Raw genomic sequence first — 17,972 nt, forward strand, 5'->3', positions numbered from 1 at the left:
TTGTCTTGCCTGTAACTCTCGGCTCGCCTGAAGTTCTGTCTCGCCTTGCTTTGCCAGAAGCCCTGCCTTGACTTGCCGGTAACTCTCGCCTCACCTAAAGTTCTCGTCTTGCTTTGCTTTGCCAGTAGCCTTGCTTTCTCTTGCTGCCTGGTCCTGGAGCCACCCTGTACCTAGCTCCTTTCCTGTCCCTTGCCTTCGCCCAGGTAAGGCAGGCCGTCTTGCCGTTACCTGGAGTTGGTTCTGACCCTTCCTGTCCATTGCCTCCGCCCAGATAAGCAGGCTGTCTTGCCGTTACCTGGGGTTGGTTCTGTCTCTTCCAGTCCCTTGCCTCTGTCGGGTGGTAATCCGCGCTCTGCCCAGGACATCGGCGTCCTGCCCAGGTGATCCGCGCCCTGCCCAGGAGGAGCATGCCAAGCTTCGCCTTAAGTCTCTATTCTCCAGCCTCGCCTCGCCTGAAATCTCCTGCCTGAAGTCTCCAGCCTCGCCTCGCCTCGCCTCAAGTCTCCAGCCTCGCCTCGCCTCAAGTCTCCAGCCTCGCCTCGCCTCGCCTCAAGTCTCCAGCCTCGCCTCGCCTCGCCTCAAGTCTCCAGCCTCGCCTCGCCTCGCCTCAAGTCTCCAGCCTCGCCTCGCCTCGCCTCAAGTCTCCAGCCTCGCCTCGCCTCGCCTCAAGTCTCCAGCCTCGCCTCGCCTCGCCTCAAGTCTCCAGCCTCGCCTCGCCTCGCCTCAAGTCTCCAGCCTCGCCTCGCCTCGCCTCAAGTCTCCAGCCTCGCCTCGCCTCGCCTCAGGTCTCCAGCCTCCAGCTTCCAGCCTCGCCACAAGTCTCCAGTCTCCTGCCAAGCCTCGCCACAAGTCTCCAGTCTCCTGCCAAGCCTCGCCTCGTCTCTTGCCTAGCCTGTAGCCTCTTACCAAGTCAAGCCAAATCTCTAGCCTCTAGCCTCTTGCCGAGCCAAACCAAGTCTCTAGCCTCTAGCTTCTAGCCTGAAGACTCAGCGTCATGCTGCCTGCCTACCAAGCCTCGTCCTTGCCTAGTTCTGGAGTCCGAACCAGAGGCAAGACCCAGGTACTGGGTCCTTGTCCTGTCTCTGGCTCGGAGTCCAAGCCCGGGCTACTAGCTCTCATGTTCAGTCCTGTTCCAGGTTCCTGGTTTTCCTGGCCATGTATTTGCCATCGCCCTGTATCCTAGTCGTGTCCCTAGTACTTCAGTGTCTGTGTCTTTCACTTTGGTCCGTCCCCAACCACCCACGTTACGACAACCATCTTTCAGCCAACTCTTCCAAGTGGTCTAAATCTCTCTGCAAGCTTTGAAAACCTACTTCATTATCCACAACTCCACTTATCTTTGTATCATCTGCATACTTACTAATCCAATTTACCAACCCATCATTGATATATATGACAAACAAGATTGGACCCAGTACAGATCCCTGAGGCACACTACTAGACACCGGCCTCTAATCTGACACAAAGTTATCCACCACTACTCTCCGGCGTCTCCCATCCAGCCACTGCTGAATCCATTTTAATACTTGATATTAATGCCTAACTAATCTTCCGTGTAGAACCTTGTCAAAGGCCATACTGGAGTCCATATAGACAACATCCATATCTTTCCCCTCATCAACTATCCCAGTAACCTAATTAAAAATAATTCAATAAAATTTGTCAGACATGACCTTCCATCACAAATCAATGTTGACTGTTCCTAATCAGACCCTGTGTATCCAGATAATTATATATACCATCTCTAAGAATACATTAGGACAATTTACCCATAACTGACGTCAAACTCACAGGTCGATAATTGCTAGGTTTAATCTTGGAACCCTTTTTAAACGATGGAACCACATGAACATTACGCCAATCCTCCGGCACCATCCCTGTTTCTAATAATAATTGAAATATTTCTATTATAGCCCCTGCTATTTCCACACTACTTTCACTCAAGGGCCTAAGGAATATACTGTCCGGACCCGGAGACTTAACCCTTTTAGTTTCCTTAAAATAGCCAGTACTTCCTCTTCTTTAATCATCATACTTTCCATTACTACCCTTCTTGTTTCCTTTACCTTACACAGTTCAATATCCTTCTCCTTAGTGAATACCGATGAAAAGAAATTGTTCAAAATCTCCGCCATCTCTTTTAGCTCCACACATAGCTGTCCACTCTGATTCCGTAAGGGACTAATTTTATACCTCACTATCCTTTTTCTATTAATATATCTGTAGAAACCCTTCGGATTCATTTACACCTTACTTGCCGAAGCAACCACATATCTTCTTTTAGTTTTTTTTTCTAACTTCTTTCTTAAGATTTTTCTGAACCAACTTTCCAATATCCTTTGAAAACCATGTATCCCTCAAACTTTTAGCCTTTCCTTTCAACCTAACAGGAACATAAAGATCCTGTACCCTCTAAATTTTCCTTTGAATGACCTCCATTTCGCTATTACATCTTTTCCATAGAATAAATTGTCCCATCCCGTCCTTCTAAATCCTTTCGCATCTCCTCAAAGTTACCTTTCTCCAATCAAAAATCTCAACCCTGGGTCCAGTCCTATACTTCTCCATAATTATATTGAAACCAGTGGCATTCTGTTCACTGGACCCGAAGTGCTCCCCAACACATATCTCCGTCAGCTGCCCTATCTCATTCCATCACTGCCCCGTCTCTATTTGGTACCTCTATGTACTGCTGTATTGCGTACAAATTCTATATGTTTTTACATTACATCGATTAAACAGGACTGAACCAGGGAGCGATTAAATGTTTAGAAATTCACCGAAATGTTGATCAGTACAGGAGTTAAATTCGTGGCCTAGGAGAATATTCCGACCATATGGTATTCGTGTTAACATCCCTCCGTTGCAGATGTAAGATATGACTTACATCTGCAACGGTGACTATGCATTCAGCTACAATTCAGGCCGCGGGGTGGGTGGTGGCATAGCAATCCTTTTCCATTTTCAGCGTCTAAGGCAACACGCATAAAAACTGCTGATGAACGCAGCAGGCCAGGCAGCATCTCTAGGAAGAGGTACAGTCGACATTTCGGGCCGTGACCCTTCGTCAGGACGAACTGAAAGATGAGCTAGTAAGAGATTTGAAAGTGGGAGAGGCAAGGGGAGATCCGAAATGTTAGGAGAAGACAGGAGGGAGAGGGATGGAGCCAGAGACTGGACAGTTCATTGGCAACAGGGATATCAGAGGATTTATGGGACAGGAGGCCGAGGGAGATTGAAAAGGAGGAGGGGGAAAACGGGAGGATGGGCAAGAAGTATCATGAGGGGGACAGATGAGAAAAAGGAGAGAGAGAATAACAATGTGTGTATATAAATAAATACCGATGGGGTACGAAGGGGAGGTGGGACATTAGCGGAAGTTTGAAAAGTTAATTCTCATGCCATCAGGTTGGAGGCTACCTAGACGGAATACAAGGTGTTGTTCCTCCAGCCTGAGTGTGGCTTCATCTTTAGAGTACAGGAGGCCGTGGATAGACATATCAGATTGGGAACGTGACGTGGAATTAAAATGTGTGGTCACTGGGAGATCCTACTTTCTCTGGCGGACAGAGCGTAGGTGTTCAGCGAAACAATCTCCCAATCTGCGTCGGGTCTCGTCAAAATATAGAAGGCCACATCGGGAGTTTTACTGTAGAGGAGGCCGTGGATAGACATATCAGAATAGGAATGAGACGCAGACTCTTTGAAGATGCTGTCTGTGGTGGAAAGTCCATGGTGGTGCTGGCTGTGTTTGCACTATTATGCAGTTTTTCCAGATACCGTGCAGCAGAGCCTCCACAACAGACTTTGATGCAACCAGTCAACATGCTGTCGACGGTACATCTAGAAATATGCTAGAGACTTTAGTCACATACTAAGTCTCCTCAAACTCCTGATGAAATTAGCTATTGCCATGTCTAAATCTGCATATAATCCTCTACATCTGGAATTTTACTTTCCTCTAATATACCGTAGGACATAGAAAGCCCAGACTGATTGATGGATACGACGAATGCTCTGGAAGATTGGAGATACAGCATGGAGAGACGTGGGGCACTGTGTGCGATTCGAATTGGGATTTACAGGATGCACGCGTGGTTTGTAGATCGTTGAAATGTGGGGAAGTGATATCAGTGTTAGGAGGGGCATACTTTGGAGAGGGCAGTGGTCCCATGTGGCAGGATTCCTATGAATGCCAAGGCAATGAGACCATTATCTGGGATTGCGCAACTACACCAGGAAATGGACACAACTGTTCGGGTAGAAGTGCTGTGAGCGTCATTTGTTCAGGTGAGTGTTTTCCGTCGTTTATACAGCTGGATTTACATAGCGGAGAGAACTGACTGCATGATTAAACAGTGTATTAGTCTTGATGATTTGGTTGGTAAATTCAACAGAGAAGTAAATATCAGTGGACACGGTATATCGGAATTCTGGATTTCAAACTTCAAAAGTAAATTTATTTTCAAGACACCATATAATTCACTAAGATTCATTTTCCTGGGTGTCTTCACAACAAATAGATAAAAATAAATGTTGTAATAGCATTCGGCAGTTGCACTCGTTGATATGCACTTGTCAGGGAGTCAATATTTCATTACTGCGGTACAGTACTTAATTCACATTTTGTTTTCGTTGTAGCGCTTGTCGAGTCTTGAGCAAAGCAAAACAACGTTACCAACATGCTTGCACTCGACCTTGCCTGACAAAGTGGTCTATCGAGTCGACTGACGCTGAAGACCTGTGGTATTCGTTTTAAATTTAAATATTTCCTTTCAGCCTCGGTGTTCGCATCTAGCTTGCGAGTTTTACACAACTGCCCTCTTTGGCCTAGCGTTTATTGTTCTCTTTTCTCTTGAGCACTATTCGTATTAAAATGTATGAACTGTCAACCTGTTTCAGTGTCCCTCTCTCCGCAATTGTACCATATCTGAATGCAATGACAGCAAGTCTCGAAGCACACACAAGACAGACACAGCATAGAGAGAGCAGCTGATCTTGGCCCTGTGATTCATTGGTCAGGTAGGAGAATAGCTGCAGGGAATTGAATCCGTTCTGAATGAAGCAATCTGTTACTGCAGCAATGAGACAGATAGACTCGTGCCGACAACTCAGTGTCACGTCGCGGAACAGCAATCATCCCTCGCAGCAATTGTTTGGCAAATTACCGCAAACAATCGGAGTGATGTGCCTGCGATTTTGTCTCTCACAACCGCCGTCCCCGAGGTCACTGCGGACAGCCAGCTTCAGCTGACAGCAATTAGCGTTCTTGCCAATGCAATTCAGCAGCCTCAGGCCGCCTCAATCCCTCTCCCAGCATCTAGCAGGTTCTCCTTTCCTGCTGCCCTGCAACCTCTGACACTGCGGCTCCCACTTTCAAGCCTGGTGTAAAAATGCCTCCTGCATTCGGACCATCACGGAATAAAGTGACTGTGAAACAAGCCAATATTCCTTCACCCGGGAATCTCGATGGCTGCCGAAACTTCATTATCCAATGCGAACTGACATTCCAAGACCAGCCTGTACATTTTGGTCATGATGCACAGAAATGGACGTACGTGGTCAATCTCCTAGATGCAACTCCACTCAACCTGTTCAACGCCTTACGGGAGCAAGGACACACTGCAGCCCAGTCGTTCCGGCATTTCGTTACAGAGTTTAGGAGGATGACTGCCCTATCATTACATGGTCAGTCTGTCCACTAACTTCAGGACCTGCGGCAAGGTGAGGGATGGTGAGGGTCTCTGCAGTCAAATTCCTCAAGCTTGCAGTAGATGCGGAATGGAATGAGTGATCTCTCCTCAATTCCTTCCAGGTGGACTGAACGAGGAATCCGACAGAAGATCGTTGTTTTAGACGAGCAAGATTGTCTGGATGATCTAATTAATCTGCTTTTCCCGTTGACGACCGGAAAACTTTGGCGCAGTGTAAGAATACTTCAAGCATCCCACACGCCATCTAATCGCCGTCTATCCTCGCTCTCTCCCTGATTACCCCGCACCCAGTCCACACAGAACTTCATGCAAGTGGGGCGCATATGACTTTGAGCACTGGCCAGATCCAACTTTTCGCTGAACCTGTCAAAATTGTGCTCGAAGACAACCATAGTGAAGAATTGTCCTTCTATCTGGTCGATTCGCTTGAACTGCTGATTGTGCTTGGACCTCCCTGGATATCCCGACATAAACCACGGAATAATTGGTCTGTCAAAGCACTCAGAGTGGGGACCGGCGTGGATGTCTACCAGTCTGGATCCAGCTCCAGCTAAATCGTGTCCTGTGCTCCAGAGGGATATGAATCTGCCTCTTATTGCGACTGAATACGCGAATCTCCTTGAGGTCTTCAGTGACGGCATCTCCCTGCTTCATACCAGACAGACGACTTCCTCTTAGACACCCTACCTGGCACTAACCCTCCGCAGGACCGGCGCTTTTTCCTCTCTCTTGTCCTGAAACGGTGGTATGGAGGAGTGCTTCAAGGATGCAACGGCCATGGGGTTTATTGGTCCATTATCATCTCCGGCAGGAGCACGCTCCCTCCCAATATCGATTATCGGCCCTTGAATAACATCACTGTGAAGAGTCATTACCCTCTTCTCCTGCTGGTGTCTACATTCGAAATTCTCAACAGAGTACTATAATTTCCGAAATTGATCCACTCCATGCTTGTAATCTGGTCCCTATGAGCGGAAGAGATGGGTGGAAGACAGCTTTCAACACCTCTCATGGCCACCATGAGTACCTTTTGCTGCCTTTTGTTCTGGCTAATGCCCCGCTGTATTCCAGGCCTCAATTCACGATGTGCTGAAAGACAGGTTGAAACAGTTTGCTTTTCTGTATTTAGTCTACGCTCCTATCTATTTCCGTTCTCATCAGGAACACGTCCAGCATTCCTGGAGGGTTCACAGACGGCTCCTCAAAAACAACCTGTACTCTAAACACGACAAATGCGTTTTGGGTCTACGTCTTACCACATTTAGTGTTCAAGTGGAGGGTAGTAAAATTCAGACAGGTACTCAAACCATCTACACTCAGACAGTTAGGGCACGTCATCGTGCTTGCGAACTTTTACTCCAATTCATCGGGAATTTCGGCTCCCGTAAAAGACCTCACCAGAAAGAACTCGGCAGATTCCATTCGACAGACGGTGTCGACCCAGCATTTTCGGAGCTGAAGCGAAGTTTCACAGCAGCTTCTGTGCAGCACCACCCTGACACATCACAGCCATGCATGGTCGAGCTGCGCCCCTGTGCTTTTCTTCCAGTCGCTTGACTCCGGCCGACAGTAACGACGATATTGCGAATCGCGACAATTTAACCATCGGGGAGGCCCTTGGGGAATGGTGGCAATTGTTGGCAGGGGAAGAGCGTAATTCTTGATCTGTGCAGATCAGAAGAAACTGTCCTACATTCAGGACGCAAAGAGACTCAACTCTCGTTAATTCCGGTGAGCTCTCTTCTTCAACTGGTTAATTTTATCCTCATCAATAATCCGGGCAGCAACAATACAAATACCGACGCTCTTTACCAGCAGGTCGACGGATCTGAGAAGCTGGGAAAAACAGAGCCGTTAACTAGGACTCTCAAACGGAAAATTGTATGCCAATACCGCGCTGAAAGCGAATATCTAAATATAAAACGAATGCCGCTCTTCTTCAACGTCAGTTGATACGATTGTCCACTCTCTCAGTCAAGGCTGAACGCAATCAGGCAGTGTAATGTTGCTGTACTTTGTTCAAGTCCCCACACGCGCTACAACAACGAAAAGAAGCGTTAAATACCGCAATAATAAATAATAACTAGCTGATATGTGCATATTCACGAACGCAATTGCCGAATCTGCTGCTTTGCCGAGTCTTCAGTTGTGATAGTGCAGCCCACCCTAGGGGCAGCTCCTGAGGCACCACAAACCCCTCTCACACCACACGGTCGTAGACTTTCTCAAGATGAACCCCACAGTATGGAACAGGGAACAATCTACCAAACGGAGGGGGGGGGGTGGCGGGAGGTGAGGGGAGGTGTGGAGGTGTGGTAACTGAACGGGCATGCCTTTCGAAAGGCGATGGTAAGGAATTTCTTCAGCCAGAGAAACTGTGGAATTCTAAACCAAAGGCGGCTGTGTGAAGCTCAAGCTAGTTTGCATGTTTAAGACAGGGATTCAGAGATCCAGAGATTAATGATTTTCCATGGCAGGAAGGGAAACGGAAAGAAGGCAAGACAGTGGTGCTGAGAGGAGAATTGTATCAACCATGATGAAATAATAGCGCATAATCGATGGGCCACATAGAGTAATTCTGTCCTATAACTTAGCGTCTTATAGTCTTACTCAAATCATAATATCGTGGTTGTGGGGTGTTTGCTGAGTTCGGTGGATAGATGGATGTGTTCAACAGTAAACAGCTGTCCCCCGATGTTTTTGCTCAAAAGGTCAACTGCGGTTAACTGGCGGCATGGATAACTGTTCGGGGAGAGTGGAAGTATTACGTGACGAAACATGGGGAACGGTCTGCGATGTTTTCTGGGATTTAAAGGATGCCTCTGTCGTCTGCAATCATCTCCATTGTGGACCGGTTTTATCAGCGAAAGCGGAAGCATTCTTTGGTGAAGGAAATGGCTCGATTTGGAAGGACGTCACTGAATGTCGCGGTAATGAAATGCGTTTGAATGAATGCCGCATTTCATCATGGGGAGACCAACCGTGTACACACAAAAATGACGCCGGCGTTATCTGTTCCGGTAGGTGATTTGCCATTAAGTATCGGCCACGCTTATCATAACAATAATAGTTTGAAAATAATAATAATAATAATAATATCAAGTCAGAAACAACGAAGTGAGCTATACCTTAGCACACATTTTATAGACGGAGGATTTAAAATTATATTCTCCTTCATCAGTTAAGCTAAAACAATTAATCCAAATAGTAGAACAATTTTCAAAAGATATAAAGGAAACATGGATTTTGGACTGGAAAAATGCAGAATATTAAACATGAAGATAAGTGCAATAGACCTAATGGAATCCGAAACAGAGGAGCACGGTACAATATACCCGATGGATGAACATTAAATATATATATATATATGTATGTGTATTTGCGATAACAGTGAGGAAGAAAATACATCCCCATACGAAAAAGGAAACTTTTTGACAGAATTTACCCGAACGGTCAATACAACCTAACAGACAGAGCCCAACAGTAAAAATATAACAATGGCAACAAACACTTTCGCTAAACCTATATTAATATATTATTTTGCTTAATAGCTTGGTCTGAAACTAATCTGGAACATTTAAAAATAAAATAAAATATCTAAAGTGACAACATTCAGAAAACATTATGCACATCGAATGTTCTTAGGTTAACACTAACCAGGTCAAAATCCTGAACTGGAATACGTGACATTAAAAAAATCTATGCATCAGCCTTGTAAATATATACTTTCATCAACGAAAACTGGAATCAGCTCTCCAGGCAAAAGAGGAGCAATTGCGATAAGAAGTATACACCACTAAACGTAAATGAGACCACAGCCCAGGAAAATGAAAACGTTAACCGACACTAGAGTATAATCCTGTAGGGAAGGCATCCACACAATCTAAGAGACCAGGCGTCGACAAAGAAGCGTTCCACGCCTGACTCAGAGCTGGAGACCTCCTCTAGAAACAGAGGGGTTGTTTGTAGCAATACGGGACCAGGTGGTTAGCACTAAAAAAAAAGATCACAGATACACACATGAAAAACAACAAATTAAAGGTGATAAATGTAGAAAATGTCCGACAAAACCTGAAACAATCCAACGCATTACAGGATCCTGTTGCAGTTTAACACAATTTCAGTACTTATACAGGGACAGACAAGTGGCAAACATCATTATCAGAATCTTGTTTTAAAATACAAATTCATAAATGTAATCTCACCTCAGTAAAATTTAACAGCGTCAGAATCAAATTTAGAGTCAGAATAACACACATTATATTATGATCGATCACTTATTACAGACAGAGCAATATAAAGTTACCGTCCACATATAATAGTACAGGATAGACAAGCAAGAACCGCAGATATAAACAAGGAAATCAGAAAGAAATCAGGAAGTGAAAAGCACCAGAAATTTTCTGAATTAGAAGAGGAAATTGGAAAACTTCGGAACATGACCAGGTACACATTGTACCGACAGTAATAACAACTGTTGTCACTACACAATAGCATGAAACCGTTATGGCTACACAGTAATATTTATGTAAATCTTCAGAAAGCCGCAACACTGAACACCACAAGAATAGTCCGGATGTGCCTCGTAATTGTCACTTGAGCTGGTTGGATATGACCGTGCCAGAGGGAAGAAAAGCTTCAGCCGATTTTTTTTAATAAATGCTAATCATAATAATAATCAATTATATGTGAAAAATGCTGACTAAAAGGAGGAAATTGAAACACAACAGAACATGAAAAAGTAATACAGGGATTTTTTTTCCAGAAACAAAGGTTTGCTTCTGACAAGACAGTTTAACGCAAACGTATTATCAATAATACATAATAAAAGAATAACAAATTAAAGATGATAAATGCAGAACATGTCAAGCGAAACCAAAAACAATCCAACACATTACAGCATCATGCAGCAGTTTAACTCAATCTGATTACTCGCACACACACAATCAAGTGGCAAATATCATTCACCAAATCCTTGTTTTAAAATACAAACTCATGAAATATGTCACACCTTATTATAAATACACTCCTGATCTGGTTTTACAGTCAGCGTCCCACAAATTATATCACGGCAGATCGGTTATCAAAGATGGGACAATTCATAATAACCATCAAGATATGATAATACAGATAAACAAACAAGATCAATAGGTATAGCCATTCCAAATACACATAAGGTATATAAATTAATAAGTTAAAATCAACAGAAATCTGCCGAATTAAACGAATTACGTTGCTCCAATAGTAATATCGTCAACTAGTATGATCCCAAGCGCAATCCACAATAACATTAAACAATGAGGACTACACAGCAAAATCTGCATACATCTCCGGAAAGACACACTATTAAACACCACTTGAATAGTCCGAACGTTGCCAGCCATTGAAAAATTAACGTGCTTGGCTATGTGACTATTAATACAACGAATTCAGCTGGCTAAACGAATACCTACTAATTGGTAGAGACTGGCAATGTAACGTGTGACTGGAAAATTACAAAGATTAATCCGCTATTCAAGAAGCGTGGGGAGCTGGAGAAATAAAATTCTAGACCTGTTAGCCTGACATCAGTGGTTGGGAAGTTGTTGGGATAGATTGTTGGGGATGAGATTACGGAGTACCAAGAGGCAGATGACAAGATTGGCCAAAGCCAGCATGGTTTTCTGAAAGGAAAATCCTGCTTAGCTAATCTACTGAATGTATTTGAGATTACATGCAGGATAGGCAAATGAGATGCAGTAGATGTGGTGTACTTGGACTTTCAGAAGGCCTTTGACTCGGTGCCGCACATGAGGCTGCTTAGCAAGATAAGAGTCCATGGAGTTACAGGGAAGTTACAAGCATCAGTGGAGCATTGGCTGATCCACAGAAAACAGAGAGTGGGAATAGAGGGATCCTACTCCGGCTGGCTGCCAGTTACCAGCGGAATTTCACAGGAATCGGTGTTGTAACCGTTGCTTTTTACGATATATGTGAAAGATTTGGACTATGGGATTAACGTATTTGCGGGTAATTTTGCCGATGATACAAAGATAGGTGGAGAAGCGGGTAGTGTTGAGGAAACAGAGAACCAGTAGAGAGACTTGGATAGTTTAGGGGACCGGGCAAAGAAGTGGCAAATGAAATGCAATATTGGAAAGTGTATGGTCATGCACCTTGGTGGAAAAAATAAACGGGCAGACTATTATTTAGATTGAGAGAGCATTCAAAATGCAGAGATGTAAAGGGACTTGGGAGTCCTTGTGCTGAATACCATAAAGGTTAACCTCCAGGCTGAGTTGGTGGTGAAGAAGGAGAATGCAATTTTGGCATTCATTTCTAGAGGTACAGAATATATGAGCAAAGATGTGATGTTGAGGCTCAATAAGGCACTCGTGAGCTCACACTTCGAGTATTGTGTGCAGTTTCATGCCTCTTATTTTAGAAAATAAGTACTGACATTGAAGAGCGTTCAGAAAATATTCACGAGCATGATTCTAGGAATGGAATGGTTGTCATCTGAGGAACTTGGGCTGTATTCCCTGGAGTTCAGGATAATGGGGGTGGGGGTGGTGTTCTCATAGAAAGAGATCCGAATGTTAAGAGGCCTGAAAAGATTTGATATGGCAAATTTATTTATGGCACCTTATCAAAGACCTTCTGGAAATCCAAGTAAAAGACACTACTTCCTCAGCTTTGTCCACCCTGATCGTTACTTCCTCGAAGAACTCTAACAGATTTGTCAGGCAAGATTTATCTTTACAGAATCTATGGTGATTTAGGCCTGCGTGGCCGAGTGTAGTCTGAACGTAATAAGGGGCGGTGCTTTACTATTGTTTTGTTGTTTTTGCTGTTGCTGCTTCAGTTGTTCTGCCCAGCATTGTGGGAATGCTGGGTTGGCACAGGCATGTTGGCGACTTTAGGTGGCTGCCTCTAGCTCTTTGTTAGTTCAGGTTGGCTGTTGTTAAACATCAGTGAATATTGAAACTGTCATCAGATGTACTGAGCATTTGAAGAGCCGGAGATTCTGAGTTCGTGGCAGGATGTTATCAGAAATAGCCGAGGAATGTAATTCAAAATGGCTTCTTGATTGTGGAAACAGGTTTTGGTTGTGCGCTGCAACAAGTGCAACTCGTCTGCAACTTGCAAGGCAATGCAAATTAAAAAAAAAATAAAAAAATAAAAAATAAAATAAAGATTTCCGTAATTATAGAATTATATAATAGTCGTTCGCTGGAATCGGCTTGTTATTTAAGCTGCAACCAAGGCCAATCGATTTGTACAACGTACAATTACCATGCAAAATTGTCTTTGCATGATATGTTTTACAAACAATTTAAAAGCGACTTAAAGTGACGGGCAATTGCAAAATTATATTCTACAATGTGAAATCATTCGGGCTAGTTTATTTCTATAATGTTCAGAAAATTATCTATCATCACTGGTACATTACATAAACTAGTCACGGAAACAGGTATAGCAATGCTCAGCTCTGTCATTTGGCATACCTCAAACGAGTCTCTAGATGTGAAACATGTAATTTCCCAGAAAAAAAAAAACGCCATTTGCTTGGTTTTATATATTTCCAAGGATGGATCTTACAATATATCTCTGATCACATCGCTGCAGTGTTCTCACATCACAAGGCGTTAAATTTATTATGACACTGTGACTGTGTATTTACTACAACAAAGACGCTGCACTATGGAAACAATACTGAAATTCATTAACCAATATAAAGCAATGATTAAGAATGCACCTGCTGATATGCTTTTATAATAAAACAGAATATTTTTTGTGGTGCATCCATGATTTACAAATATTGATAACCAGCTATTCTCTGTTAACCAATGGATTAATGCAATCTATGTTAACCTGACAAAATAAAATATATAGAAAATAAAGAAATCTATAAATAAGAATGTAGCTCAAGCAAACATCATATTAACGTTAAGCAACTACATATGATAATAAAAATGAAGAAAGTTCAGTTCTGAAATTTCGTGAGAAAATAATTATCGAATACGAATTTTCTATAATCCACATTGTTTCATATACAAACTTACATTTTCGGCCTATAGTTAACAATAATTTCAAGATAATGCATACAGTAATTTAAATAATTGAAGCCTGTGCATACCTATACCATTTCAATGAGTTTTCGGCTAAGCTGCAGAGTTTAAACTTCGTAAACATCTCTGTTGAGCACATGTGCCTAAAATGACAGATGAGCTATCCATCCAATCAAGTAACATCAGCAGCAGGTTATCCTTGACGGATGAAGTTATTGTAGAAAGACCACAGCAGATACTATTAAAACCCAGCTTTGCCCTCAGAAGTTATTTTCTGAGGGACAGAGCAAAGTAACCCAACCTGCTATCTTGGTGCATATTTCTAGTAACATTCCCATCTGAGGTTCTCGAACCTCCCGCCACCCTTCCCTCCAAGATAATCTGAATCATCACATTCCTTGAGTCTGCATATTCTGTTTCTTCCCAGTAACAGTCGCATGGCATATTTGCAAAAGTTTCTAACTTTATTAATTTTAACCAGCTTGGACACATGTGGATGTGTAACTGTTGTTTACAATATGCTGATGCTGAATGTCGAAGGACATCGATAACCAATTATTTTTTTCAGCGGATCACTGGCATTTGCGGCTGGCTGCTGGAGAGGGCCGATGCGATGGCCGAGTGGAAGTTTATCACAGCGGTGTCTGGGGAAGAGTGACTGACGATTTGTGGGATTTCAAAGACGCAGATGTGGTATGCAGACAGCTGAAGTGCGGCTCCGCAGTAAATGCTTACAACCACGGGAAGTATGGAATCGGGAAAGGACCTGTGATAATGAGCAATGTTAGTTGTATTGGAGGTGAATCCTACCTCTGGAACTGCACTTTCACGCAAGCGGACCATTTACCCCTCGGTCTTGATGTTGGTGTCTTTTGTTCTGGTAAGAACATTATGTTCCTTCATAAAGTGTGCACTCCCGTACAGTCATAGAGTGTGTATTCCCCGTGATAATATGCCATTCAAATAGATCTCATTTGCTGTGGTCTTCTGGATCAAACAACAATTGTGATTTTTTTGTTTTTAACCTAATGAACAATGATATAGACAATAGACAATAGGTGCAGAAGTAGGCCATTCGGCCTTTCGAGCCGGCACCGTCAGTCACTCAGATCATGGCTGATCATCCACAATCAGTATCCAGTTCCTGGATCCCCATAACCTTTACTTCCGCTATCTTTAAGAACTCTATCCATCTCTTTCTTGAAAACATCGAGAGACTTGTCCTCCAGAGCCTTCTGGGGCAGAGCATTCTACATATCCACCACTCTCTGGGTGAAAAATTTGTTTCCTCAACTCTGTTCTAAATAGCCTATCGCTTAGTCATAAACTGTGGCCTCTGATTCTGGACTCACCCATCAGCGGGAACATGCTCCCTGCCTCCAGCGTGTCCAATCCCTTAATAATATTATATGTTTCAATCAGATCTCCTCTCACCCTTCTAAATTCCAGAGTATACAAGCCCAGTCGCTCCAATCTTTCAACATATATTACAGTCCCACCATCCCGGGAACTAAACTTGTGAAACTACGCTGCACCCCCTTAATATAAAGAAAGTCCTTCCTCAAATTTGGAGACCAAAACTGAACACAATACTCCAGATGTGGTCTCACAAGGGCCCCGTACAGCTGGCGAAGGACCTCTTTGCTCCTATACTCAATTCCCCTTGTTATGAAGGTCAGCATGCCATTCGCTTTCTTCACTGCCAGCTGTACCTGCATGGTTGCTTTCAGTGACTGATGTACAAGAACACCTAGATCTCATTGTACTTCCCCTTTTCCTAACTTGACTCCATTTAGATAATAATCTGCCTTCCTGTTCTTACCACCAATGTGGATTATCTCACATTTATCCACATTAAACTGCATCTGCCATGCATCCGCCCACTCACTCAGCCTGTCGAAGTCACCCTGCATTCTCATAACATCCTCCTCACATTTCATACTGCCACCCAGCGTTGTGTCATCTGTAAATTTGCTAACGTTACTTCTAACTCCTTCATCTAACTCATTAATGTATTTTGTAAACAGCTACGGTCCCAGCACTGAACCCTGCAGTACACCACTGGTCACCGCCTGCCATTCCAGAAGGGACCGTTAATGGCTACTCTTTTTTTCTTGTCAGCCAACCAATTTTCAGTCAATGTCAGTACTCTGCCCCCAATACCGTGTCTCCTAATTTTGACCACTAATCTCCTATGTGGGACTTTATCAAAGGCTTTCTGAAAGTCCAGGTACACTACTTCCACTGGCTCTCCCTTGTCTATTTTCATGGTTAACATCCTCAGAAAATTCCAGAAGATCATTCAAGCACGATTTCCCCTTCGTAAATCCATGATTACTCGGACCTATATTGTTACTGCCATCCAAATACATTGTAGTTTCATCTTTAATAATTGGCTCCAGCATCTTTCCCACCACTGATGTCAGGCTAACCAGTCTGTAATTCCCTCCTTTCTCTCATCTTCCCTTCTTGAAGAGAAGACAACATTAGCCACCCTCCAATCGACAGGAACTGATCCTGAATCTACACAACATTGGAAAATGATTACCAATGCGTCTATGATTTCTAAAGCCACCTCCCTAAGTACGCTGGGATGCAGACCATCAGGTCCCAGGGACTTGTCAGCTTTCAGACCAAACAGTCTATCCAACACCATTTCCTGCTAAATATATATTTCCTTCAGTTCATCCACTACCAAGGGCTTGTGGCCAAGTGGTTAAGGCATTGGACTAGCGACTTGAAGGTCATGAGTACGAGCCCCAGCGGAGGGAACGTGGTGTGTCCTTGAGCAAGGCACTTAATCACACATTACTCTGCGAAGACACTGGTGCCAAGCTGTATGCGTCCTGATGCTTTATCCTTGTACAACATTGATGTCGTGGAGAGGGCATACTTGCAGCATGGGCAGCTGCTGGTCTTCCATACAACCTTGTCCAGGCCTGCGCCCTGGAGAGTGAAGACTTTCCAGGCGCAGATCCATGGTCCCGCAAGACTATCGGATGTCATCCACTACCCTAGGTCTTTTGACCACTATTATATCTGGGAGATTGTTTGTGTCTTCCCTAGTGAAGACAGATCCAAAGTACCTGTTCAACTCGTCTGCCATTTCCTTGTTTCCCATAATAAATTCAACCTTTTCTGCCTTCAAGTTTAAAATACATGACTTCCGCAGCAAGTTATGATAACGAAGGAAAATCTATGGCAACTTTAGCCCTCTAGATTCCCTTTTTCTATTTATATTAGGAAGGCAAATTTCTGCCTAATACTGTTACTGTTAGCTTTTCCACAATGTTGTCATGATGAAGTGTTTTGACCCAAAACGACCACTCTGTCTTCCTGGAAAGGTTATGCCTGACCTGCTGAGTTCCATCAAAAATGTGTGTGTGTTACTCTTCATTTGCAACATCTGAAGAAACCTGTTATGTATATTGCAATCTACAGTTATCTTTACTTACAGGCCCATGTTGAGATACTGATACGATTAACCATCGCCACAGTGAGAGCCCCAAACTGGTATAATTCAAGGTTACAATCGCATTCTAATGGCAGTGGTAATCGCAGCTAATTACGTACAAATGTCACACACTCCTGTCAGATCAAATCTGTGAAAATTTGAACCACAGACTGCAAAGAATTACGAAAAATTGCACTTTCAAAAAGTGCAGAAAAAATGTTGAATGGTTGCGAACAATCTATAATCCATCGCAAATATCCTCAGTTCTTCAAGGAACAAGTTAAGAAACATGGTTGTTCATAGACTGTTTGCTCCACTCCCATCAGGAGGAGGCTGCGTAGTATCTGCGCCAGGTAAATCAGCAACAAAATCAGTTAATTTTCCCAAGCAGTCAGACTAATCAACAACTCCTGTCACCAACTGACCCCTTTGCGCAACCAACCCCCACTGCTTTATAATTTCCTGTCAGGGTGACCTTATGTATAAACACTTCTGTGCCTTGTGTCACATTATAGACATTATTTTATATTTATTTTGTAGGTTTATTGTTGTGTTCTTTATCTGATTAGGCTTTTCTTTTTACCACTGCAGGGAACTGGAGAAAAAAAAATATTATGTTCTCATATTCAATTGTGTACTGGAAACAAAATTAAACAATCTTCAATTTGACCATGAGCTGAAAGATTGCAAGCGCCCACTCCTTTGTTGTAAATGGCCAGTGTTTTGCGAATTTATATTAAGCAGAGTAATGAC

General features: G+C 43.3%; 1 protein-coding gene across 1 annotated transcript; it reads left to right on the forward strand.

Moving 5' to 3' along the window:
* The first annotated feature begins 4,150 nt into the window (after window positions 1-4,150).
* LOC140196963 (scavenger receptor cysteine-rich domain-containing group B protein-like) lies at window positions 4,151-17,693 on the forward strand. Its single transcript, XM_072256900.1, has 4 exons — window positions 4,151-4,290; window positions 8,426-8,734; window positions 14,334-14,564; window positions 17,689-17,693. Exons 1-4 carry the CDS (start codon window positions 4,173-4,175, stop codon window positions 17,691-17,693), a joined length of 663 nt encoding a protein of 220 aa, XP_072113001.1. The 5' UTR covers window positions 4,151-4,172.
* The last annotated feature ends 279 nt before the right edge of the window (window positions 17,694-17,972 follow it).

This window comes from Mobula birostris, chromosome 4 (genome assembly GCF_030028105.1).
Source record: "Mobula birostris isolate sMobBir1 chromosome 4, sMobBir1.hap1, whole genome shotgun sequence".
Taxonomy (NCBI): domain Eukaryota; kingdom Metazoa; phylum Chordata; class Chondrichthyes; order Myliobatiformes; family Myliobatidae; genus Mobula; species Mobula birostris.

Bases quoted from the DNA above. Each gene is read 5' to 3' on its own strand.
- LOC140196963 (XM_072256900.1), top strand. From the start codon at position 4,173: ATGTGGCAGGATTCCTATGAATGCCAAGGCAATGAGACCATTATCTGG. The intron at 4,291-8,425 runs GTGAGTGTTTTC...TTTGCTCAAAAG, and splicing joins TGTGAGCGTCATTTGTTCAG to GTCAACTGCGGTTAACTGGC. The intron at 8,735-14,333 runs GTAGGTGATTTG...TATTTTTTTCAG, and splicing joins CGCCGGCGTTATCTGTTCCG to CGGATCACTGGCATTTGCGG.